The sequence below is a fragment of the Coenobita brevimanus genome, chromosome 56 (assembly GCF_032717465.1).
Source record: "Coenobita brevimanus isolate Jiangsu-jjx chromosome 56, ASM3271746v2, whole genome shotgun sequence".
Taxonomy (NCBI): Eukaryota; Metazoa; Arthropoda; class Malacostraca; order Decapoda; family Coenobitidae; genus Coenobita; species Coenobita brevimanus.
Window position 1 is genome coordinate 37,244,369 of NC_137009.1, and position 25,972 is coordinate 37,270,340.

Here is a 25,972-nt window from a genome sequence, read left to right on the forward strand (position 1 = left end):
AAAGCAGAACACAGACAGACAGTGAAAAAAGCAGACAATAAAGTGAAAGAAAATAAAACACCAGAAAGACAAACTAAAACGAATTCAAACAGATGGGCAGACAAAAAGAAGAAAGCAGACAGCCTGAGAGAGAGAAAATGCAGACAAGAAGCAGACATACAGTGATTAGCAGACATTCAGCAGACGTGAGCAAAGATATATCAGCAGCAGACAGATAAAGCAGAGAGCAGATAAAACTTAGGCGGTGCGACACGGTACGGTGAGGCGTAGTGAAGAGGAGAGGAAAAGATGGTGATAAGGAGGAGGAGGAGGAAATGATGATGATGATGATGATGATGAGGAGGAGGAGGAAGAGGAGAGGATGATGATAATGATGATGATGAGGAGGAGGAGGAGGAGGAGGAAATGATGATGATGATGATGATGAGGAGGAGGAGGAGGAGGAGGAGGAAATGATGATGATGATGATGATGAGGAGGAGGAGGAGGAGGAAATGATGATGATGATGATGATGATGAGGAGGAGGAGGAGGAGGAAATGATGATGATGATGATGATGAGGAGGAGGAGGAGGGGATGATGATGATGATTATGATGAAGATGATGATGATGATGAAGATGAAAAAGAAGATGTTGCTGCTGATGATTATGATGATGATGAAAAAGAAGAAGATGATGATGATGATGATAATGAAGAACAACAACAACAACAACAAGATGATGATGATGATGATGATGACGAGGAGGAGGAGGAAGAGGAAGAAGATGGTGATGATGATGATGAGGAGGAGGAGAATGTTGATAATGATGACGGTGATAAAATTAATAATGATAATAATAAGATGAATAAGAAAAAGAAGACAAAGACGACGATGAAGAAGTAAAATAATTAGAAGAAGAAGCAGAAGAAGAAGAGGAGGAAGTAGAAGAAGAACAACAACAACAACATGGTGGTGATGATGAAGAGGAGGAGGAGGAGGAGAAGGGAGAGGAAGAGATTTTGGAGATGAGGAGCAGCAGAAGGAAGAACAAGAGTACTGTAGACCATCTTCATAGACCTGCGGCGAAACTACCGCAGCCAATTTTTAAAAGTACTGTATCTCTCTTTGAAGCTCGCAGACTGTGTGAAATTGTTTTATTTAAATGCCTCCTTATGGCCAAAATTGAATTGCTAAATAATCAGCTGACGTAACAGCTGACATGTTAAATCAACTCATAATTTCAAGCTAAGCACCTTTGTATTTCACAAGAAAATCGCTGAGAGCTCTCCATGAGCAGATATTCGAACTTTCCTTGATGAAAATGAAGAATCTCCCGGGTGTACCACTTACAGACCCGTCGGCTTCGCCGGAGGTAAAAGAAGAGGAAGAGTAGAATCATGGCAGGAAAAGAGTAGATGGAGAAGTAAGGAATGAGAATTGTTTGCATAAGAAGAAGCCTGATAAGAGCCCAGTAAGAAGCGAAGTGCTTCACAGTTGCAATAGTTCATACAGTTTAACTTGACAGGGATTTTCGTTTTCTGCAGACTATTTTCCGCAACCCACTAAGACACTACTACGTCCCTGCATCCCTTCTGCATCCCATTTTCGTGACTAGTACCATATTCCAGTGTTGATCTCTTGTTACAGTCCACCTAACAGGGTGGAGAGAGGGCAGTTTTATGGCTAGCTAAAATGAGCACAGTATAAGTAAACATCAACGTCTATATTTTCATCTGTGAAGCCAACAGCTACACAGTAACGCAAATAATACGTCATAAAAAATATCCGCAACAGTGACATACTTACAGACCTATAGCAAGACTTTTCGAAGGTGGGGGGGGGGGCGTTCTGGTGTAAATCTGGCCTCTTATAGCAGCCGGCTGGTCAAAGGAGTGCAGCATGCTTGCTATGGGGGTCTGGGTGTATGCATAGGCGACACTGAGAAGCAGCACAAAACCTCTGAAAACAGAGAGTGACTGTTTTTGCACCGATATTAAAAAACAGACCTGTGGAGTCACATGGGGAGACAGAATGACAAATGAGGAAGTGAAGGAGCGTTGTGGTGTGGATGTGGTTGTGATAGGAAGCGTTGGGAGAAACACAATGAGGTGGTTTGGCCATGTGGAGAGGATGGAGAATGAAAGACTGATGAAGAGAGTGCATGTGAGTGAGGTGGAGGGGGGGAGAGGGAGGGGAGGCCAAGGATGAGATGGAGGGATGAAGTGGAGAGGTATATGAGAGAGGGGGATGTGAGCTGGGAGCAGGGCAGTGAAATGGCGGGGGACAGGGCGACATGGAGGCGATTTGTTTGTGGCCACCCCTTACGGGATTAAGGTGTCTGGCAATAGATAGATAGATAGATAGAGAGTGAACCTTCAGGGAGGTGGAGGGGTCGTCCTACCCTCTCGACCCCCTCCCCTGGCTACGAACCTGAGTTAGTCCTAAAAACAGTTTTCCCTTTACCTTCTCTCTCTTGCACCTACCTTTCGCTCCTCCCATCTTCTCTCTCTGTCTCTCTCTCTCTCTCTCTCTCTCTCTCTCACCCAGACACACCCAAACACCGCCTACCCCGCACCGAGATAACAAAACTGCCGAACTCAACGTCTGGGTCTCGAAATAATCTCAAATGTCACCCTCTTGACCCTACCAAATTCTTCCTCAGCAGTTTTTTTTTTTTTTATCATGTTTTTCCTTTTACCTTATAACCAAATTCTGTCTCAGCTTTTTTTTTTTTTTTTTTTTTTTTACCCGATGTTGCTTCCCGGATCTCTTCTCACTGTTGCCGAGTCGGGGTGGGGGGGGGGGATGTGTTGTTTTCGGAGATTTCGTCACACCTGATTCGAAGTGATTTATTCTTCACATAACACGTCAGTATCCTTTTGTATATTATTGATGCAAATTGTCCACCATAAAACGAAATAAAGTATACTAGCAGACGCCGAACTGAACTATGCTAAATTAAGTCTATTACCAGATGCCTCACTCCCGCATGGGATGGCCACAAACAAATCACCTCCATGTCGCTCTGTGCCCCGCCATTTCACTGCCCTGTTTCCAGCTCACACACCCCTCTCTCATATACCTCTCCTCTCCATCCCTCCATCTCATCCCTGGCCTCCCCCTCCCTCTCCCCCCCTCCACCTCACTCACATACTCTCCTCATCAGTCTCTCACTCTCCATCCTCTTCACATGGCCAAACCACCTCAATGTATTTCTCCTAAAGCTTCCTATCACATCCACATCCACACCACAACGCTCCTTCACTTTCTCATTTGTCAGCCTGTCTCTCCATGTGACTCCACAGGCTCCTCTCAAATAACTCATTTCCACTGCTCTCACTCTTGACTTGTGTCCTTCCAACAACGTCCAGGCATCACTTCAATAAGTTAGAGTTGGTATCACAATACTGTCATCTAGTAAAATTTTCACTTCCATGCTCACTTCCCTGTTTCATATCACTGTTTAAGTCGCACATAGGAAAGTACTACGAAGGCTCTGGAGATTCCGTAATGTCTCCTCCAAAGCGAATTATTCTCCACCCATCACGTCGGTATCCCCTTGTATATTTTTAGAGTAAATTTTTATCCATTATTATCCACACATGAGAATGCTAAGATAAAAATATGATAAAATAAATCGCTCAGACAAAGGTGTTAAATATAATATGACCGAATTTCGACTGTCTGCGCCCATCCAGAGAGAGAGAGAGAGAGAGATTATCATGTCACTCTTTCCACCAGTTTCAGAGAGAGAGAGACAGACAGACAGAGAGAGAGAGAATTAACCAATGTATGCCTAATTGACTCACCTACATGCCCATTCACTCACCATTCAAGCCCCTGGAATTGAGAGAGAGAGAGAGAGAGAGAGAGAGAGAGAGAAAGAGAGAGAATTAACCAATGTACAGTATGCCTAACCGATTCACCTACATACCCATTCACTCACCATTCAAGCGAACAGGAATTGAGAGAGAGAGAGAGAGAGAGAGAGAGAATCATGCTGTTCAAGGCTTCATAATCTAACACACTTAAGCACTTCACTCCAATGACGTATTTTCAGGGACAGAAGCATAACTAAGACCGGCCCTGTCCGTGTCTCCCTCACAAACATTTTTCGGACGCGCGGTGCCCTCCTTAACCCCTTCAGTACGAGAGATGGGGGCCAGAGAGGGACGCCTTCGTGTGGTGGCGCTGATACAGGTGGTCGGTGGAGTGGCCCAAGTGTACTCTGTCTGTCTGTCTGTCTGTCTGTCTCTCTGTCTCTCTCTCTCTCTCTCTCTCTCTCTCTCTCTTACTACTGCTACTACCACCACCACTTCTACTACTATTACTACTACTGCTGCTGCTGCTACTACTACCACTACTACTGCCACCACTACTACTACTACTACTATCACCACCACCACTACTACTACTACTACTACTGCTACTTCTACTACTACTACTGCTACTGCTACTACTAAAACTACTACTAAAACTACTACTACTACTACTACTACTGCTGCTGCTGCTGCTGCTGCTGCTGCTACTACTACTACTACTACTACTTCTGCTGCTGCTGCTGCTGCTGCTGCTGCTGCTGCTGCTGCTGCTACTACTACTACTACTACTACTACTACTAATACTACTACCACCTCCACTACTACAACTTCTACTACTACTACTACTACTACTGTTACTACTACTACTACTACTTTTATTATTACTACTACCACTACTACTACAACCACTACTACTACTACTACTACTTATAACCCCTATAACCCCTCCCAGCTCACTTAAGGGCCAGGTGTAGTCAGAGGGGAGGGGGGCTAACTTGACTAGTAACCAAGGAGACTCACTGTTACCTCCTAAGACTCATCGAATTTCATGCAACCACGAATTCGTATTAGATGTACTTGTACAGGAGCGGTCCAGTTCCCGCAAGCAAGAGCGGAGAGGGTCGCCTTCACGTGGTGGCACCAATTTAACTGGGTGTTCTACTGCCAGGCTATCCACACGTCCCTCAGTTCTCTCCCTATCCCCCAAAAGGATGATGGTGGACTGCAGGAGGAGGGGAACGTCAGCCATCAGTCCACTGGGTTCACATTTAAGATAAACCTGGGCTCCTCCTCCTCCTCCTCCTCCTCCTCCTCCTCCTCCTCCTACTACTACTACTACTACTACTACTACTACTACTACTACTTTGCTTAGCTCACTTAGGTCGTTAATAATAATAATAAAAAAAATGTACTGAGCTGACATGATTGGTGGGACAGGCGAAGTTAGTCAAAACAGCGTACTGCAAGGAAGACCAAGAGAGTCAAGATTAAGGTAAAAAAAATAAGTAAATACGCTGCCTAATATACCTACCTTCCCTCATATCAAAGGTAACAGGGTCTGCCAAATCTGTCAGCATACTACAATAAGAAAAAGTACGGTACACGTTTCACAAATTCTTCACTAAATAAAACCACTAATCAGACACAAAAATGGTTACTGTCCGTCATGTAGAATACAGAATTTGACATTAGCCCTTTCTTAGTATTTCACCTCAAATGTCACAGAATAGAGGATCATATTAACAAATCTTATAAAAACTATTCTGCCATTATCAGTGACTGCTGCCTTGGTGTCTGGTGCGTGAGAGGGTTTGCTTGTGTCAGGTGAGCAAAGGTTGGTTATCAAGAAGTGTGGGCACAGCAGATGGCGGGATGGCGGTGGGTATATAAGGGACGTGAGGCCAGGCTGGGCCAGCAGTTGTTGTGGCACCATGACCACGTCCACAGCTGTCCTGGCCCTCACCCTGGTGGCTGCTGCTGCTGCAGGTACTCTTGTTGTACAGTATTATGGTTACACTAACACACAGTACAGTATTATGGTTACACTAACACACGGTACAGTATTATAGTTACACTAACACACAGTACAGTATTATAGTTACACTAACACACAGTACAGTATTATGGTTACACTAACACACAGTACAGTATTATGGTTACACTAACACACAGTACAGTATTATGGTTACACTAACACACAATACAGTATTATGGTTACACTAACACACAGTACAGTATTATGGTTACACTAACACACTGTCACCCTGGTGGCTGCTGCTGCTGCAGGTACTCATGTTGTACAGTATTATGGTTACACTAACACACAGAACAGTATTATGGTTATACTAACACACAGTACAGTATTATAGTTACACTAACACACAGTCACCCTGGTGGCTGCTGCTGCTGCAGGTACTTTTGTTGTACCCTCACTGTGCACATCATACAATAGTTACACTAACACACAGTCACTCTGGTGGCTGCTGCTGCTACAGGTACTCTTGTTGTACAGTATTAGAGTTACACTAACAGACTGTCACCCTGGTGGCTGCTGCTGCTGCAGGTACTTTTGTTGTACCCTCACACTGCACATCATACAATGGTTACACTAACACACAGTACAGTATTATGGTTACACTAACACACAGTCACTCTGGTGGCTGCTGCTGCTGCAGGTACTTTTGTTGTACCTTCTCACAGTTACACTAACACACAGTCACTCTGGTGGCTGCTGCTGCTGCAGGTACACTTGTTGTACCTTCTCACAGTTACACTAACACACAGTCACCCTGGTGTCTGCTGCTGCTGCAGGTACTCCTGTTGTACCCTCACTGTGCACATCATATTATAGTTACATTAAGACACAGACATCTACCTGTTACCTTGGAAGAGAAAGATGGAAATACCATAATTATTTATACGTCAAACAACTTGTACAGCAGACAGCGGTGTACCATATCTCAAACATTGCATACCTTCCTGAGGGAGATGGCTGTACCACACAATGTAAACCTGAAATAGTTCACTTCTATACCTTCATGAGGGAGATGGCTGTACCACACAATGTAAACCTGAAATAGTTCTCTTATATACCTTATATACCTTAATGAGAGAGATGGCTGTGCCACAGTGTAAACCTGAAATAGTTCACTTATTTACGTCACCTTATATACTTTAATGAGGGAGATGGCTGTATCACACAATGTAATCCTGAAACAGTTCACTTATATACCTTCTATACCTTACTGAGGGAGATGGCTGTATGTAAACTGAACTAGTTCATATATTCTGATAATCAACCAGGTGTCTTTATAATGCAATGTTGCTAATGTGTTATCAGCTCCCTGGGGCGGGGGTGGAACCCCTCGCTGTTCCACCGAGTGTTCCGTGGCTGCGGCCAAGCTGGCCTACCTGCCTGAGAAGACCTACTCCTATGAATACTCCGGCGCTTCCAACATTGAGCTGAAGGGAATGGAAAGCAGTGACACAAAGGTTGTGTGGCCTTGGAAGGCTACAGTGGAGCTGACCTGGCTGACTCCATGTGACCTAGTCATCTCTTACAAGGATGTTGAGTCTGAGGGTAAGTGTGAGGCAGTGTACACTCAAGTATGAACTGCATTAATACTGCTTAATACGCCACTGTGCTATGCCAGTATACTGTGGTAATTGTCAATGAATTACGGTGGGAATTACTGAGTGATGGTTGACAGGGGCGAGTGAGTACGCAGCCGCCATGGCCAAGTACCCAATGATGGTTGCCATTAATGACGGTCGAGTAGAATACGTGTGCAGTCACCCTGAAGACGAGCCCTGGGCCATCAACGCCAAGAAGGGCATCGCCTCACAACTACAGAACTCCCTTCCTTCCTTCTCCAGCATCAGGGAACCACAGAACATCACTGAGGTAAAATATATTGTTACTACGTTCAGTCAATTGCACAGAGTTATTGTTCTTTGTTGTTGAAATATCTGACCTGTGATACGATCCATTACATTTCCAGATAAAGTTGTTACTTCTGTGTGTGATATATCTATCCTGTGATGTGTTTCACTAAATATATAGACATACAAAGTCGTTTTCTGTGTATGCGGTGTCAAACCTGTGGTGGGTTCCACTACATTTAGTGATAAAGAACGTTGGTATTATTTGTGTATGTGATGTGTATAACCTGTAATGTGTTTCACTAAATATACAGATAATAAGTTCGTTTTCTGTGAATGCAGTGCCTAACCCGTGGTGTGTTTCAGTACATTTAGTGATAACTCTTTTATTATTTGTGTACGTGATGTGTTTAATCTGTGCTGTTTTCCGTGACAGACGGACGTGGTGGGAAGGTGCCCCACCAAGTACCATCAGGAGGGTGAGGGAAGCCGTGTTGTGGTGACCAAGGAGAAGAACCACCGCCAGTGCCACGAGCGCTACCACACCTCCTCAGAGACACACCTACCCTGGCTTAAAGCCCCGCTGCCACTCCAAGAATCCTGGTCCAAGTGTACGCAGGAGATAAACAACGGCATCATCAACTCTGTCAAGTGTGAGGACATCAATGTCGTCAAGCCAATGTTGGGATCGTACAAGTACATCGAGGCAAAACAGGAATCCTCCCTCCAGTATAAGTCTGAGAGTGACAGTAAACCAGACGCCATCTCTAACCTTCCCCCAGATGGCCTCAACGTGTCGTCTCTCCGCTTTGAATATCGTGGTCCCAGGAAGAGCCAGGAACATGTAGCCCATGTGGAACAAGAGCTGGCCAGTATCTGCCAGAGCACGAAGGAGGTGGTGGAACACGACACAGCCTCTAAGATGGCCGAAGCGATTAACATGATGCGCCTCGTCCCACACGAAGCCCTTCCTCAGCTGCTGCAGAAGATCCGCGCCAAGCAACTTTGTCCTGACAACCCCAAGATGGAGGGCCTCTTCCTAGACGCCATTGCCTCTGTGCAGGAAGCTGGCGCTGTCAAGATCATGGTGGATGAGATCGTGAGTGGCCGAGTGACAGGGGGTCGCACTGCCATCTATACTGCTGCCTTATACCTTATACCTCGCCCGGATATCCATGCAATAGCTGCACTAAAACCTCTGTTTGAGTCTGACGCTCCCCCCAGAATGACCAAACTTGCTGCCGCCTCCATGGTTCACTTATACTGCCGCCACAGCCATCATTGCTACGAGAGTCCTGAAGTGAGAAGTGTGGTTGAGGCGTTGACCAACAAACTGCAGAGTCAGTGTTCCTCTTCCGCCATGAGGCCGCTTCCAGCCCTGGCCACCCTCAAGGCCCTGGCCAACACTGGTGTTGTCACCGCTGAGATGGCCAACTCAGTGTTCTCTTGCATGGAGGCCGACGCTGCCAACATCAACGTTCGTGTGGCAGCTGCACAAGCCTTCAGACTCGCTAAATGCCACCCTGAGGTACGTGTTTGTCTTCTCTTGGCAGGCCTTCAGACTCGTTAAATGCCAGCCTGAGGTACGTGTTTGTCTTATTGTCTTGTTGTCTTGGCGGGCCTTCAGACTCGCTAAATGCCACCCTGAGGTACGTGTTTGTCTTGTTGTCTTGGCGGGCCTTCAGACTCGCTAAATGCCAGCCTGAGGCTAGTCTTGTGTTGTCTTGTTGTCTTAATGGATATTGTCACCCAAAGTTACAAATTCATACTTTGTTGCTACTTCAAGTACATGTTTGACTCTATTGGCCAACAGGCAACAAGGCGACTGGTCGACTTTGCTGTGAACCCCGCGAAGAACACAGAAGTGCGTATTGCAGCGTACCTGGCGGCAGTTCGTTGTGCCAGGCAGGAGGACCTCGAGGCAATTGCTGCAGCAATCTCTGGCCAGAATAACACACAAGGTCAGTTTCTTCTTATATACGAATACTGACAGGGTTCCCGGCATTGTCCGGTAACAAAAACAATACATACTTGCATTGCATGGGATCCTGGGGGAACACTCCCTTGTGAGAGATGATCCCCAGGGTTCCATTTTACCCGCTGGTTCAGTGTTCACTCTTAGACCCATTTCCCTAGGGATGTATTGCCCATGGACATATTCCTACCATGGTCCGATTGTACCGCTACCCACCCACCAACCTACCGTACTGTACCTATCAACTTACCCACCCACACTGGTCTGCCCTGCCTACCACACCTGCCCAACCCTGCTCACATCTATCCCTGCTCTCGCACCTGACCCACCTCACAAGCCTACCCAACTGGACACCAAGATCTACCATGCTCACTTGATAGTGTTTTTAAAGCTGTAGTACTGATATGGATGTGGAGGAAAGATAAAAACTCTACGGTTCTACAGTTCTACTTTTGACTATCAGGGACACCAATTTAACAATGTCAAACTACACCACTAACTTCCTAAAAAAATGCTGTCCCATTAAGCCCCTTTCTACCACTCTACTTAATACCACATTAATTTCTATAGAGGGAAAAATTACTTTTAACCATATATATTAGATTGTTGTGATTAACTGATTTTTTCATCACCTTAAGATGTCTTCTTTCTGTTTACATGAAGTGCAAGCCAATACTTATTGTTTCAGTGCGTGGGTTCATCCTGAGCCACCTGATGAACCTGCAGCAGTCTGACGCCCCTGAGAAGCAGCATCTGCGATACAACCTCACCAACATCATCGTGCCCATGGACTTTAAGGCGGACCTGAGGAAGTACTCTCGCAACGTTGACCTGTCCTACTGGATGCCGTCTCTTGGAGTGGGCGCCGGTCTCGAGTCGAACATCATCTACGCCCCCGGCTCCTTCATCCCTCGCTTCCTTGGCTTCAATCTGACTGCTGCCCTGGACGACATCCCCCTCAACATTGGCGAGCTTGGTGCACGCATCGAGGGTCTGGAGCCAATCTTTGCAGAGGCATTTGGCCCCGATGGCTACTTCATCAAGTCCAGCTACGAGAAAATCTTACAAGACGCTTTTAGATTCATTCAGGAGAACTGGAATAAAATCCAGGAAGAGTTTGAGAAATTCAGACACAGAAGGTCTGCTGATTACTCCATCGTGTCCAGCTTCTTGAAAAGCCTATATGGCGACCGTCCTGCCGAGGCTGCGGCTGATGTCTTTGCTCGTTTCATGGGACAGGAACTGGCCTTTGGTTCTTGGCGCGGAGATCTGAAACAGTTTGACAGCGTCGCTGCGGTGGAGAAACTGGTGAAGGAGCTGCTGGACAAGATACCTGACCTGCGCAATGCCAACCTGGACACGGCTCGCATGTTGCAGTGGGACCAGAGCTACTTCTTCCCGACCATCCACGGCACACCACTGCAAGTGAAGATGAACACGACTGCTGTAGCTGCTCTCAAGATGAAGTCACACCTCCCATCCCTTCTCTCTGGCTGGCCACGAGGCGAAAACCTTCTGGACATCAATCCCAGCCTCTCAGTACAAACAGATGGCTTCATTGGCTTCACTGACGACATGTTCAAGGCGGGTCTCAAGTTCAACAACACCGTTTCCACCGCTACCGGTGCTGCCGTCAAGGTTAATGCCAACAGTGACAGTGAACTGCAGCTGGAGTTGGACATCCCTGACAAGATGGAGCTAATAAATTGCACAAGTGAGGCCTACTTCATGAAGCAGGAGCGAGGTCATCCTGAGACCAAGATCATCCCGTCATCCATTAGGGACGTCAGGTCCCCGATCAAGTCCTGTGTCAGCGGCGTAGAGTCTGCGCTCGGCCTCAAGTTGTGCTACGATGTCGACGTGCCCGACCTCGTCCGCAGTAACTCTTTGCCTCTCACGGCTCGGCCGGCTGTTGCCAAACTCTTCCTAGAAAAGAGCGACTCTGGCTTGCAGGGCTACAAGGCTGACCTGGCATTCAAGCAGGAAGGTAACAACAAAATCCTGACTGGCAAGATTGCGACCAAAGGATCCTCATCACCGAAGGAGGCAGAGATAAAAGCAGAGTACAAAAACGAACAAGATAAGTACACCACTGCATTTAGTGTTCAATCCTCCTCCTTCAGTGGCAAAGCTGAAGGTCTCTTCATCAATCAGGAGAGTCAGAAAACCTTCCAGGCCTTCACTGAAATCAAATCTAGTAACACACAGATGGCCAAGGCTATCAAGCTGGACCTCAGGAAGACGTCAGGTGGTGATGGCAAGGAGTACAATTTACAGGTGTTCAAGAGTGATTCTCAACAATTTTCACCTGAGTCAGCCATCTTTGAGGCCAAGTACAAGTACATGAACAGGGAGCCAAAGATGGACCTGGAGGTCATGGCCAAGACCAAGAATGCTCTCAGGGAATACATCATCATTGACTACGACTGTAAGTTATTCAAACTGTATTTTTGATGAAGAATACTGTGTTCTTAAAATTACTATGCTAAATAACAACAAAAAAGAGGATCAGTACTGTTATGAAAGTTTATTTTAATATCAACTGTCGCTGTCAACTTCACTTGCAGTTGAAGGAGAATTGGAGTGCATGACGACTTTCCGAGTGCCAGTTCCCACTGATCTGAAAAAACTGGAGGTGGAAGTTGGCGTGCCAAGCTGGAAAGTAAGTTCCTTCGTGCGCAAGTCTGGGGAGTCCGGCCAGAGTTCCCAGTATCAGTCCAGCTTCAAAGTTATTCGGCGTAGCCAGGAAGTACTGTCAGTGGAGGCCAATGCCAACATCCAGGGTCGACTGGGTGAAGACTTTGTGGCAACGTCCTCAGTCAGTGGTAAGTGTGGTGTTGTGGCAGGTGTATACTTGTACTATATATTATTCCTCCTGTAATGATGCCACAACTTGTAGAGAAATAATATATGAATATCCTTCCTCTAGTTACATTATAACGTGCAGTGGTATTATATGATATTATACCGTAACACCTGTACTTAAGCTACAACATGTAGAGTGAAATATGCGACACTGTTCTTGCTGTACTTAGGTTATGACATGCTGTATGGTAGTATGTGATATCATCCCTCCCACACTATGGTATATCGTGTAGAGTAGTAGTAGTAGTAATTATCACCCCTGTACTGATGCTGTGACCTGTAGCATAAGGGTACATGATAACACACCTACACTTATATCATGTAGATTAATATTATAGGATATTCCTCCTGTATTTATATTCTGTTATGTCCGTCTAGTGGTAGTGAATGATATTAAATCTCCCGTAAAAATGTAATACAGTATTAAAATGAACTGGTTAGTGTTAAGTGTGGTGTTGTGGTGATGTATTCAGTGGCAGTATAAAATATTCTCCAGGGTACTGATGTTATAACTTATTGATGGACTTGTCAGTGGTAAGTTTGGCGTTGTAATGTATACTGTACAGTGGTGGTTAAGGATATTGTCTTGTGTACTGATGCTGTAACACGTTAACGAATTCGTGTAGCCACAAACTGTGACCAGGAAACATGATGTTGCAGGGAAGGCCGGCCAGATGGAATACAAGGCCCATAACATGATGGAACTGAGCCGCTCCAAGAAGGCCTTCGCTGTGCAGCTGATTCGCTCAAGTGACAGCAAAAAGATCCTGGACTTGGACACTTCTATGCAGCATGCTCAGCCATTCTCTGCTCAGTTCAGGGTAAATCGACACTGGCCATTGATTAATTGACTAAATACACTACAGAGTCCTGGCTCGAACCTGGCCATAATCTACTGTATATGTTTATAAGTAATCACAAATACTTTTGTATATGGTAACTGTGTGTTGGTACAGTATAAGGTAAAAAATAGCATAAAATAAACTATACATAACTAAGGATTATGTTGACAGGCTGAGTCACAGTTGATCGGCGAGGGCATCAAGTTTGAAGCCAAGGCAGCCGAGCAAGGTCGGGATCAGTACCAGACCAGGCTGGAACTGGCTCATGGCAGCAACACCCTGATCCAGATCCAGGGCCCCGTCACCATCGCTGTCAGCCCAGAGTCCAGGAAACTCAAGGCGGACATCACCATCAACGGCCGTCAGCGTCTGGTGGCATCCTTCGCCTCTGACGACATCAAGCAGGAGGTGGCCATCCGGTATGAGTTGCAGCGGCAGCCGGTCTTTGTATTGGAATGGAACATCAAGTCAGCATCAGGCCAAGGTGCTAAAGGCAGCGGCAAACTAAAGGTTCCAAGATTCATTGACGCTAGTTTGGATGGTGAGGTGAGGTCCAGCGTGATTCACCTGAGCACCAATACCCTCCTGCTGCCCAACTGCATCAACGAACGTCGTGTCAAGGCCTTCACTGACCTCAACCTGGACACACAGCAGTGGCAGGCTGACCTCTCCTGGGATGCTGACCGTGACCCCAGCAAGAAGATGTCACTGCAGGCCCATATCATTAGCTTCTCCAGTCAGCCACCACACGCCGTCATCCAGTAAGTAAAAACATCCATACATCATCCAGTAAGTAAAAACATCCATACATCATCCAGTAAGTAAAAACATCCATACATCATCCAGTAAGTAAAAACATCCATACATCATCCAGTAAGTAAAGCCACCATCCATACATCATCCAGTAAGTAAAAACATCCATACATCATCCAGTAAGTAAAGCCACCATCCATACATCATCCAGTAAGTAAAAACATCCATACATCATCCAGTAAGTAAAACCACCATTCATACATCATCCAGTAAGTAAAACCACCATCCATACATCATCCAGTAAGTAAAAACATCCATACATCATCCAGTAAGTAAACACATCCATACATCATCCAGTAAGTAAACACATCCATACATCATCCAGTAAGTAAAAACATCCATACATCATCCAGTAAGTAAAAACATCCATACATCATCCAGTAAGTAAAGCCACCATCCATACATCATCCAGTAAGTAAACACATCCATACATCATCCAGTAAGTAACACCAAAGGCCATCATCAAGTAACACCTCAGGCCGTCCGTCAGTAACACCCACAGTCGTTATCCACACACACACACACACACACACACACACACACACACACACACACACACACACACACACACACACTATAGTAAAAACTCTCACCAGTCAGCGTAGTAATGTTGGTATAGAATATAATATGGCGCATCACACGATACAAATGACTGAACTGTAAAGCTAGCCAATACTTACCTTGAATTAATTATATTTCCTGACCCATTAGGACTGACTTGGCGTGGAAGGGCCAGAACTACCGCATTAAGATGGACCTTCAGCCCAAGAGTCTTCTGACTCAGTACGAGGGTCAGGGTTCCTTCAAGGTGGAGGTGACAACACCGAGCCAACAAAGACACATCATCAACTCAGACATCAGCATGCAGCTGCGACGCGACCACATCATGCTGGACTCCCACACTGAATACATCAGTCCAGAGAACAAGCACTACAAGTACATCACTAGGATGGTCTGGGAGAAAGCCAGTGGACCCTACGGCTTCAAGTTGGACTCACAGTTCGTGTACACAACACCAGAGGGACAGGAAAAGTCTCTGGCTGTCCTGGCCAGCCACCAGAACTCACCTCAGGAGCGACGCATCCAACTAAAGGTATTCAAATTTAAAAAGATGATGGTTAAGCTTTGTTTATATTCATCATGTACTGAATAATACAAAAATTTCACATTTCCACTAGAGACAGTAAAGTCATTTTTATTTGGTTTAACCAGAGCTCCATGAAGGCCCCCAGTCTGAGCCGACCATTGGTGTTGGATGCTAATGCGATAAACCAAGAGAACTCGTACAAGATCAAGGTCCAGAGTGAAGCCAGCCAACCTGCCGCCATGTTCAGCTGGGAGATGGAGTTGTTCCCTGAGGGTGGAGTCAAAACCTTTGATACTGCCATTGACATGAAGGCCATCCGTGATCTACTGAAAGAAATTCTTAAGATCACTGGATCACAAGTGACTATGGTATCGTACACCAGTGAAGAGAACAACTACGGCACTGACGTGAACCTGATTGAGTCTACCGAATCCCTTGGTCAGTCTTCTGACTCCACCAACCGAGAGAGCAACTTCCGAGTACGCTACCACAGGCCTGACTCCAGCACTCACACGGTCGTGCTTCAGTCTCATTCTCGCTCTATAGAAGGCCAAGCCACGTACTCACCTTCTGAGGTGGCCATCGAGGTCTACCCCAACAGACGCCAGAGCGAGGCCAAGTACATGCTGGCCACCAGGTCCTCCCACGGCTATTTTGGCTCCACCTATGAGGCTCGCGTGACTCACCCAAGCCTGAGCAGGGATGTGACGGGTCTGGTGGAGTACTCAACCAGCGACAGCGGAGAGAGTCGACAGGGTTCCTTTGAGCTGGACATCTTCCCCGACACCGCTGATAAGGTCACCGGCACCCTCCGCTCCACCCTCGTTGCCAACAACACCGTCAGGGTCGAGTTGGAGTTGCAGTCCAGGGTAAGTTATCCAGGAGGAGAAGCTTATCATTTTTTATGATCACACAATTGTATATATTGCATAAGTGTTGAGTGTGGAGTGTTGCAATCCTTTGGTATGTTGCAGGTATTGCCCATGAAGCCAAAATTGATCGTGGAGGCTTCCTCGTCACCTAACGCCACGGCCATTGACCTCAAGTTCCACAAGACTCCATCCTCACCAGCCTCCCTTGAAGTGGGTGCCAAGTACGACCGGGTCTCTGCCCGGGAGGCGGTAGCGGCTCTGCGAGTGCTGAGGGAGCAGCGTCCTGTGGTCGACCTCTCAGGGGTGATCAAGTCACAGGCAGTGCCGCGCTGTAACGGCCTCAAGATGGAAGCCAAAGTTCGCACTTCCGTCATCAGTGACTTTGATGTCGAGTCTGAGATGTGTAAACCTGGCTTCATCAGTCTCATCACCAAGAGACCTCAGGCCAACCAGATCTACATCACCAACTTTGGCATTCAGTTGCCTCACAGAGCAGAGGCCAGCATAACTAAAGCCGATCAGTTTGGTTTTAACCGGCGTTCAGTCGCCTTGTTTGGTGCGGAACTACTTTCTCCCAGCCGTCTCAAGTTCAAGTTTGGCGGTGATGCTGAAGAGACCAAAACGACCAAGGTGAGTTGCCTGTGTGTGTCACAGACATGTCATTAGCACTTGTACTTTTACAAAGATGATGTGATATGAGTTGAACTGTGCACTGTATGTCACCAGTACTTGTAGTTTGACAGACATGATGTGGGATGAGATGAAATGTGCATTGTAAATCACCAGTACTTGTAGTTTGACAGACATGATGTGAGATGAGATGAGATGTGCACTGTATGTCACCAGGACTTGTAGTTTTGCAGACATGATGTGAGATGAGATGAAATGTGCACTGTATATCACCAGTACTTGTAGTTTGGCAGACATGATGTGAGATGAGATGAGATGTGCACTGTATGTCACCAGTACTTGTTGTTTTACAGACATGATGTGAGCTGAGTTGAAATGTGCACTGTATATCACCAGGACTTGTAGTTTGACAGACATGATGTGAGATGAGATGAGATGTGCACTGTGTGACTAAATGGTGTCCACTTGTGGTGCAGGAGTTTGTGGTGGAGGAGGGCAAGCGTGTGGTGAGAGAGGCCAGCAACTGGGTTAAGGAGGTCTACCGACAAGTACAGGAAGAAGCTCGTCAAAAGGGCATCCCCTTCCCCGACCCTGAGTTGTCCAAACTGTTGGAAGAGATTTCAAGGGAACTGAGGCAGCTGTACAAGGAGTTTGAGAGTGAGGTTGTCACCCCGATGTATAACACTTGTGACTTACTCAAACCCATCGCCAAGTTCATTGAAGATTTGGCTGCGTGCATCAGACACTGCCTCGACTTGGCTCACGAGGCCTACGAACCGAAGATCAAGGAGGCCATCCAGGAATGGCGGCGAGAGTTTGGCCAGATTTCCAGGAAAATGACCGAGGGTGAGTTCTTCTTGTTGATGTCGTTGCTTAACCCGTCTGTCTTGCTGATCAGACTCGTTGACCATAGGTAAGCAACTGCTTCTATGGGGTCGTCCTTCAGATACAATACAATACATACACAGTGCAGGAAGCCAGCATCCCTTGTGGTAGACAGCGCCTGGCCAGGGTTGGGTCAGGGTCCCTCCCACGGCAAGGTGCGAGGAAATATGAGGAGGATTAGGTCCTGGGTGGACGACGCAGCTGCTGCACTCGTCACAGCACCTCCCCATATAGGCTCTTCTTCAGTACTTGTATGGTATGGTATGCAATGCAGTGCTGTACTATAGTATGGTATGGTATGAGGTGGTACAGGCAGCTCAGTGGGTGTACACGGGACAGGAGACCAAGTGCTGCTTGAGGAAGTAAAACACGTGCAGTGCTATGTTACTGGATATGATGCCATGCTATGCTATGCTATGCTGATTTTATGTTTTATGAATTAGCGATGGTACAGGCAGCGCAGTGGGTATAGACGGGGCAGGAGACCAGGTGGTGCGTGATGTAGTACAACAGGTGCAGTGTTATGTTGGGCTATGTTATTGGGTATGATGCTATGCCATGCTATGCTGTGCTATGCTAATATTATATCTATAAATCAGCGGTGGTACAGGCGGCCCAGTGGGTACAGACGGGACAGGAACCGGAAGTGGTGCGTGAGTTAGTGCAGCAGGTGCAAGAGTGTGCTGCGGTACAGTGGATCAAGCGTGAGGTGTTGGAGGAAATACGGTCACGCTACCCTGAGCACTACAATGTCGCCCTTCAAGTCCTCGACAAGATCAAGGCCGACATAAGGCGGGACAGCGAGAAGGCTCGAGAGTACCTGCTTAACCTGCCCCCCACGCGTGCCATAGCCTCCTCCATCATTAACACTGTTGGTAATGTAAGTGTTATAAACTGCCATAAGCACCACTGCCTACACCATCATCAGCACTGTACCCACACCATAGCCTCCACCATCATTAACACTGTTGGTAATGTAAGTGTTATAAACTGCCATAAGCACCATAGCCTTCTCCATCATCATCACTGTACCCACACCATAGCCTCCTCCATCATTAACACTGTTGGTAATGTAAGTGTTATAAACTGCCATAAGCACCATAGCCTTCTCCATCATCATCACTGTACCCACACCATAGCCTCCTCCATCATCATCACTGTACCCACACCATAGTCTCCTCCATCATTAACACTGTTGGTAATGTAAGTGTTATAAACTGCCATAAGCACCACTGCCTACACCATCATCAGCACTGTACCCACACCATCACCCCCACCATCATCATCACTGTACCCACACCATCATCTGCACCATCATCATCACTGTCCCCACACCATCATCTGCACCATCATCAGCACTGTACCCACACCATCATCATCACTGTCCCCACACCATCATCTGCACCATCATCATCACTGTCCCCACACCATCATCAGCACTGTCAGTAGTGTGTTGTGAAAATATTACCTATATTATCAGTAATATCAGTGTTGTTGTCAAAACGTAATTTTACCTCTTATATCATTAGGAATGTTTGAGTTATTTTGAAAGTGGTATATTACCTCGTATATCATCAGCAGTATGGTAACCAACATTGTATGTCCAATGGAATAACAACCACAACACTATAGGCATCATAATTGCTAATAATATAATAAAGTTATTAAAATAGTAATTACCTACACTATGCATGATAAAACTTTATGTGATTTATATATATATTGTTGTCTTACAGGAAGAAAAAGCAAACAGCCAGCTGGCTCACTATATAACGTCCCAGGTGGTAAGGCTAATTTCTGGTTTGGAAGGTGATGACCGCATCAACACCCTGACAGTGTCTCTTTACCGACCATTGTATTCCCTGAGCCAGGCTTTGGAAAAACTGGTGAAGGCGCCACACAAGATGGTGTTGGGTGCCATTCCCTTCAGTTCCCTGCCTGAAACTTACAACAGGTGGATGCCACCACGTCGCCTCCTGCCGCCCTTCAACGCCACCGCAGTGGTCGTCAACGGCACCGAGATACTCACCTTCGACGGGGCGGTCCTGCGTGCACCTCGCTCTCGCTGTAAGGTCATTCTGGCCTCCATCCCAGGAGCTGCTCGCATGGTCATGTCAAGCCCCCAGCCTGCCTCTCCGCCCGAGATCGACTTCCAGGCCGGCCAAGCTCGCGCCTCCGTCGGCCCTGACTACTCCGTCAAAGTGAATGGACAGCCGGTAAGCGGTGAGCAGACGGTGCCGCCCTTCCATGTCAGAGTGACGCCTCGTGATGTCCAGGTGATGTCCCCCCTGCTGGGTCTTCACATTCTGAAGGAGGAACGTGTGATGCTGGTGAATGTGTCTGGCTGGGCCTTCAACCACACCGAGGGTCTGCTGGGCTCCTACGACCATGAGGTGGCCAACGACCGGTTCACATCCAGCGGCAGGAACGCGTCCAGCCTGCAGGAGCTGGTTAATTCATGGCAGGAGGACCCCAGCTGTTCCACCCCAGCTGTCACCCCGAACATCCCAGAGCCTAGCAGGTTCTTTCAGTGCCAGATTCTCTTCTACATGATGAAGGCATGTCGGCCAGTGATCGACCAAAGGCCATTCCTCAGTGAGTGCTATACCGCACCCACTGCATGTCAAGGAGCTCTTGCCTACCGGAAGGCGTGCTCAGCACAGGATGTTGTCTTCCCTGTTCACCTTCCCTGCTGACCTCACTCCATCATTGTTTAACTGACGGACCTCACATGAACTGCCCATTTTGTCTGTTTAACATTAGTCTTCTGTTTTAGTATTTTACATGCAAGCATTATAAAATGAAAAAAAAAGTATATGAGCAGCAACCAATGATTCGTTTCACTTCAAGCTCCTTACTACGTATTTTCGATTTGTTATTAATGTCTTAGTGGTAGGTGGGGGGGGGGGCTTGCCATCCACTCACTCGATATAGTGCTGCTCTTGAGTCCCTGTCTTTTCCTCTCTTCCTTCCTTTTTCTCTTCCTTCCTCGTCTATCATTCTTGCCTCCTCCTTCTTTATGCGGGTGACAAGCCAAATTGTTTCCTGTATTCCAGGAAACCATTTACTACGCTGGGTGGTAACCATAAAACCAAATTATGGCGCCTGGTGGTTTAGTGGGAAATTAAGGCTCTCCAATCGGATTGAGCCAGTGCAGGTTTATGTCCAAGGGATGGTTGGGATTATTGCTCACGTAGGCCAATGACACTTAGGGATGAGTGAGGCTGGTCACTCTGATCTTAAATGTCAGGACCGACCTGCCTAGCCCCGCGCTCCTACGCTCCTCATGGAACAACACTTGATTAGATGATGATGATGATGTTCTGAAATCCGGGTAACAACTTTCTCTTCAAACAACTTCTGTATGCTTGTCTCCTTCACTTGCTATAAATCATCAAAGCCTGAATGCTGAGTTAGTGAATGTATGGTTCATTTCTGTTGGTACTTTGATCATAATTAGACTCTTGTGTCTTCTTTTTCGTGTGTGTGTGTGTGTGTGTGTGTGTGTGTGTGTGTGTGTGTGTGTGTGTGTGTTTTCATACGTACTTAATATGTGCTTAATAAAGAATACTGGTTGAGGTGAGAGGAAGATGACTACCATAGTTTAACAGCAAGCATGGGCACTGAAGCATATTCCTCTAGTCATTACCCTGTAGTAGTGTAGTGCCAAGTTCATCAATAACGTGAACCCGGGAGACTGCAGGCCTAAACTGTCATCCTGCAGTCCACCATCCTTCATTTGGGGGATAGGGAGAGAATTTCAAAATGTCTAAAGATAGGCAGCGGAATCCCTCAGTTAAATAGGTGCCACCACTTGAAGGCGTCTCTCTCCAGTACTAATATTACTGGCAGGCTATACCCGTTTTACTCTAACTTGGTCTAAAATTTACATCTCTCCATCTTGAATGCTGAGTTGTAACCATAGATTAGCACGAAAATACAGTGCTAGTCATGAAGAAGTGCCATGAAAAGGATGTAGAATCGAAATATTGCCCTGTTTTGTCAGTGAGCTGCATAAAATCACCTGAAAAAGGAATATCTGGGCCAGGTTCTCTCTCTCTCTCTCTCTCTCTCTCTCTCTCTCTCTCTCTCTGGTTATAAAAGAGATACAAGGATGTATGGAGTGGAGAGAGACATAATGAGGGGGGAGAGGTGGGGCGTGAGTTGAAGGGAGGGCAACCAAATGTCAAATGTTGATTTGTTTGTGGTCACTTCTTACGAGATTAAGGCGTTTGCCTATAGACAGAGATAGATAGAGTGTATTATAGTCGGTCTGTTTTCATTTGACAAAACTGAGGTACTTGTTTAACTCAGATACAATGTCTTGGTAGCATGAAATTGGTGAACTTTAAGTTTTGAGGCAGGAATGATTGTCCCTGTCCTTGGTTATTGGTCAAATCAATCCCCTTGTCTTATTAAACTTTGGCTATCAACTAAACTGAGGCCAGGATATGGTTAAAGTAAATCCACTTTTATTGTAACCAATGCTTTTCTCCCGTAAGCCAATCTCACAGTACTTCATGGAGGCTTTCTCACATAATTTAATGAAGCTTGATTTCAGTCGTCCATTATAAAAATTAACTCGAAAAATATTACTATGTATATATTCACACGTTATAAAATAATCACTGAACAAAAACGAATAAAGTAAAATACACAGGTGGATATCAAAAACTCAAACACGCATGCGCAGACGATGATTGCGGAGGGGACAAATGGCGGACGTGATATTTGTTTGTGAATTTTCCTGTCTCTAGTGTTAATATGCAACTAGTCAGCAATTTCTTCTACTCCATGGCAGGTAGGAATTATTGGGCATCATTTTGAATCATATATAAAGAAGTGATGGTTTTTAGTTTGCAAGATATATAGGGACAGCTTCAGGCTTTTTAATTTTCGAGGTCCCAATTTACGCAGTGGTTTAAGCTTCAATTCGCTAGGTTTTAATTCCCTGGTTTTGTTCACATTTGCAGATTTGTTTTAAGGTTATGTGAAGACCCTGGCCCGGTGGTAAGTATGGAGTAAAGGGTTCCAAAGACTTCAAATGGCTAAGTAATGAAGGGTTTTGGGCTCACGTTTGGGATGAAGTTGAATTTAGATTTTTTATTTCGGCCATTTCATAGTTGCCGTTGAACTGGGGTTAGAATGATAAAATAAGCTGTTATATTTATTGTCTTAGTTGTTTGGAAATAATTTTAAGCAATATATTTCAACCTAACTCATTCCGTACTTTGCTCCATCAGGAAGATTTGGTTAGGTCACGATTTATTTATTAATTTTTTTTTACTGCAGGAGAGCTTTCATGCATAAGATGTACAGTTGCATTTTTTCTTCAGTGAACTATACCTTGTAATTGTGATAGGTTTAAGTAATGGGGAAGTACGCAATTTTTAAGATATAACCTTAAAGCCTCACCAATTAGGTAAATTTTTACAAGTTGCTAGTACACCCCTAAGTTGTGCAGTATATATTTCTGGACCAGACCCAACCTAACCTGCTGCAGCAGAATGCTTACCTTAGAGTTAGGTATCATACAATGCGTTTTATGGTGGTAATATCCCTGAACCGCGTATTGGCAACTTGTAAAATAATACTGCCAATTAAGCATGCAAACCTTGGCAAGTGGTCTCACCATGCTGGACTTTCAGAATGATTTGGCATTGAGGTCAGTCCATCACTATACTCCGTTTTTTTTTTTATTGAGGCGAAGATGCACTTGATGGGTTGGTGGTGATTGGCTGAATGCAGCATGTCTGAATAACATCGTTGTCTTTCAAATAAAATACTAGGTACCATAGTGTGAATCGAAACTTATTTCATCATTCATTCATTGCCAGATGCCATGTATCCCAAATGGGGTGGCCAAGGCTTAGAGTTAATTGTTTTACAGGGAGGGGCACTAATCCTCCACCAACCCCACTTGACACGTAGGGAGAACGTTATGCCAGCAGCATCTGGTGTTCCCAGGCGGTCACCCATCCAAGTACTAACCAGACCCATCATTGCTTAACCCTTTAACCGTGGGTGTCATTCCAGAATGACATTGCAAAAACTGGACCAAACCGCGGGTGTCTTTCTCGAATGTTTGTGAATATTTTGAATACCCCGCATTTTTTCCGTGCGCCAATTGTTTCAAGGGAGAGTAGCTATTAAGTTCTTTCACTCCAGCCGACCCCCACCTCCCTCCTCCCACCCCCCGGGCCCCCACCTCCCACCCCCCAGGCCCCCACCTCCCACCCCCTGGACCCCCCACCCCACCCCTGACCAAACACGCATCAGTATCTGTCCAGCTGTGTGAGTGACAACACAGCTGATGTGGCAGTGAAGTGCGGGCAATTACAGTGCCTTTTACCTGCCTCAGTGAACACAGAGTGGGTGTTTATCGTATGTGCAGTGTTCATATATGTTTATAGTACTGTATTATTATCAGAATGAGGTTGGCATTTGGTAATGGTGTGTGAGCGAAAAATAGTGATTACAACACCGCTGATGTGACAGTGAAGTGTGGGCAATTACAGTGCCTTTTACCTGCCTCAGTGAACACAGAGTGGGTGTTTATCGTATGTGCAGTGTTCATATATGTTTATAGTATTATTATCAGAATGAGGTTGGCATTTGGTAATGGTGTGTGAACGAAAAATAGTGATTACAACACCACTGATATGGCAGTGAAGTGCAGGCAATTACAGTGCCTTTTACCTGCCTCAATGAACACAGAGTGGGTGTTTATCGTATGTGCAGTGTTCATATATGTTTATTATTATCAGAATGAGGTTGGCATTTGGTAATGGTGTGTGAGCGAAAAATAGTGATTTTAGATCGCTCACTTCTAACGGCACTGCCCATCCAGTGATAGTCAACGAAATCATGAAACCTACATCATTGCAAAGCCGAAGGTTAGTACTTTCTAATGGTACCTTATTTTTCGCTCTAGATTTATTCTGTGCAGAGTTATAAAGGTTTAAAGTTTGTTTACATTTTGGCTGAAACCCCCGCGGGAGAGGCCAGTTGGGGCAAAACAATGCCCGCGGTTAAAGGGTTAACTTCGCTGATCGGACGGGAAGCGGTGTACTCAACGTGGTATTTACTAACTCAAATTTCATGCTCAGATATACGTTGCATTCACCCAGTCATCAGCATCCTGTCGAGTGCATCTTCGCCTCGATAAAAAAAACTGAGTATAATTGTTTGTTCCTACTAACCTAACCTAACCTAATTCAACAACCTAGCAGAGGTGAAACTGCAGGATAGCTCCCATAAGAAAATATTGAAACTTTTATGACAGGGATTATCACTCTTAATTGTAAGTTCATTTATGAGATCCAGGTTCTTTAGAAATATTGTTTATGTTAATAGCTAAAGATTGTATAATTCATTTACAACACTCAAATTCTGCAAAAGTAACATGTTATTCAAGAGCTCAAAGTTGTTTGTTGATGTTGGTAATGACTTCGTATGAAGGGTAATGAACCAGTTCAAACCCGAAACTTATGTCCCCAAATTACGGTGACCCCTCCAATATCCGGACATGCAGTTTCCAGACGTCATCGTCTAGCTCTATTCAGTCATTTTCCGGACATTGCAGTACTGTCTAATATCAAGATAAATCCATCTAGACGTTAAAAATATTGGCAGCGCTTCCTGCCCAGGCAGGGAAACATCCGGTGGCGCCACACCGTCAGGCCTGACCGGTTAGTTCATTCAACATCCACCAGAGCACACCTGCCGCTGCCTTAGTTCCTGCTGTACGACTGTGTTTATTGGATGCTCCATACGGCTCTCTCTCAGACGGGCATGATGGTGTGCTTGATGGCTTTTGTGGTGGTGCCCTACCTGCTTCAGGCATTGCTATTCCTCTTCATTGAGGACTAGGACTGTGACTAGGCTCCTTAGTGTATGTATGCTAATAGAACACATGGTATTTATTGTGCAGTACAGTAGTATCACCAGCCACAGTACTGTAATGCAGCTTCACCACCCAGGGCCAAGGAGCGAGCAGGTTATTAAACAGGGCGCTTTGTCGTGTGTGTTCATCTTGATGTTATTTTATCATACTGTACTGTACCATGATATTATTCTTTTACCATCATGTTTTGTGTGCCCCTCTCCGTTTTCATGTGTTATCGGTATTTTCATGTTTTTGATGTCACAGCAGGATATGGCCTTGCAGCTGGGATTGCTTGCTTGTGGTTAATGGGTCTGTTTGGCCTTAGTGATTGCTTAACTATGATTGATAGGTATGTTTGACCTGGTAGTGTTAAACAGTAGGAGCAGGTGTCTTGTGAAATACTATAGTGGCCTATTGCAATGGCTTTCAAAG

At 45.7% G+C, this 25,972-nt stretch overlaps 1 protein-coding gene across 1 annotated transcript; it reads left to right on the forward strand.

Moving 5' to 3' along the window:
• The first annotated feature begins 5,732 nt into the window (after positions 1–5,732).
• Positions 5,733–20,348, forward strand: LOC145401710 (vitellogenin-like). Its single transcript, XM_080273892.1, has 16 exons — positions 5,733–5,787; positions 7,142–7,387; positions 7,512–7,705; positions 8,120–9,211; positions 9,497–9,644; positions 10,347–12,086; positions 12,226–12,483; positions 13,184–13,344; positions 13,537–14,126; positions 14,890–15,271; positions 15,391–15,633; positions 15,709–16,134; positions 16,240–16,767; positions 17,244–17,613; positions 18,252–18,532; positions 19,389–20,348. The coding sequence occupies exons 1-16, from the start codon at positions 5,733–5,735 to the stop codon at positions 20,346–20,348; spliced, it is 7,674 nt and encodes a 2,557-aa protein (XP_080130018.1).
• Positions 20,349–25,972: the final 5,624 nt, after the last annotated feature.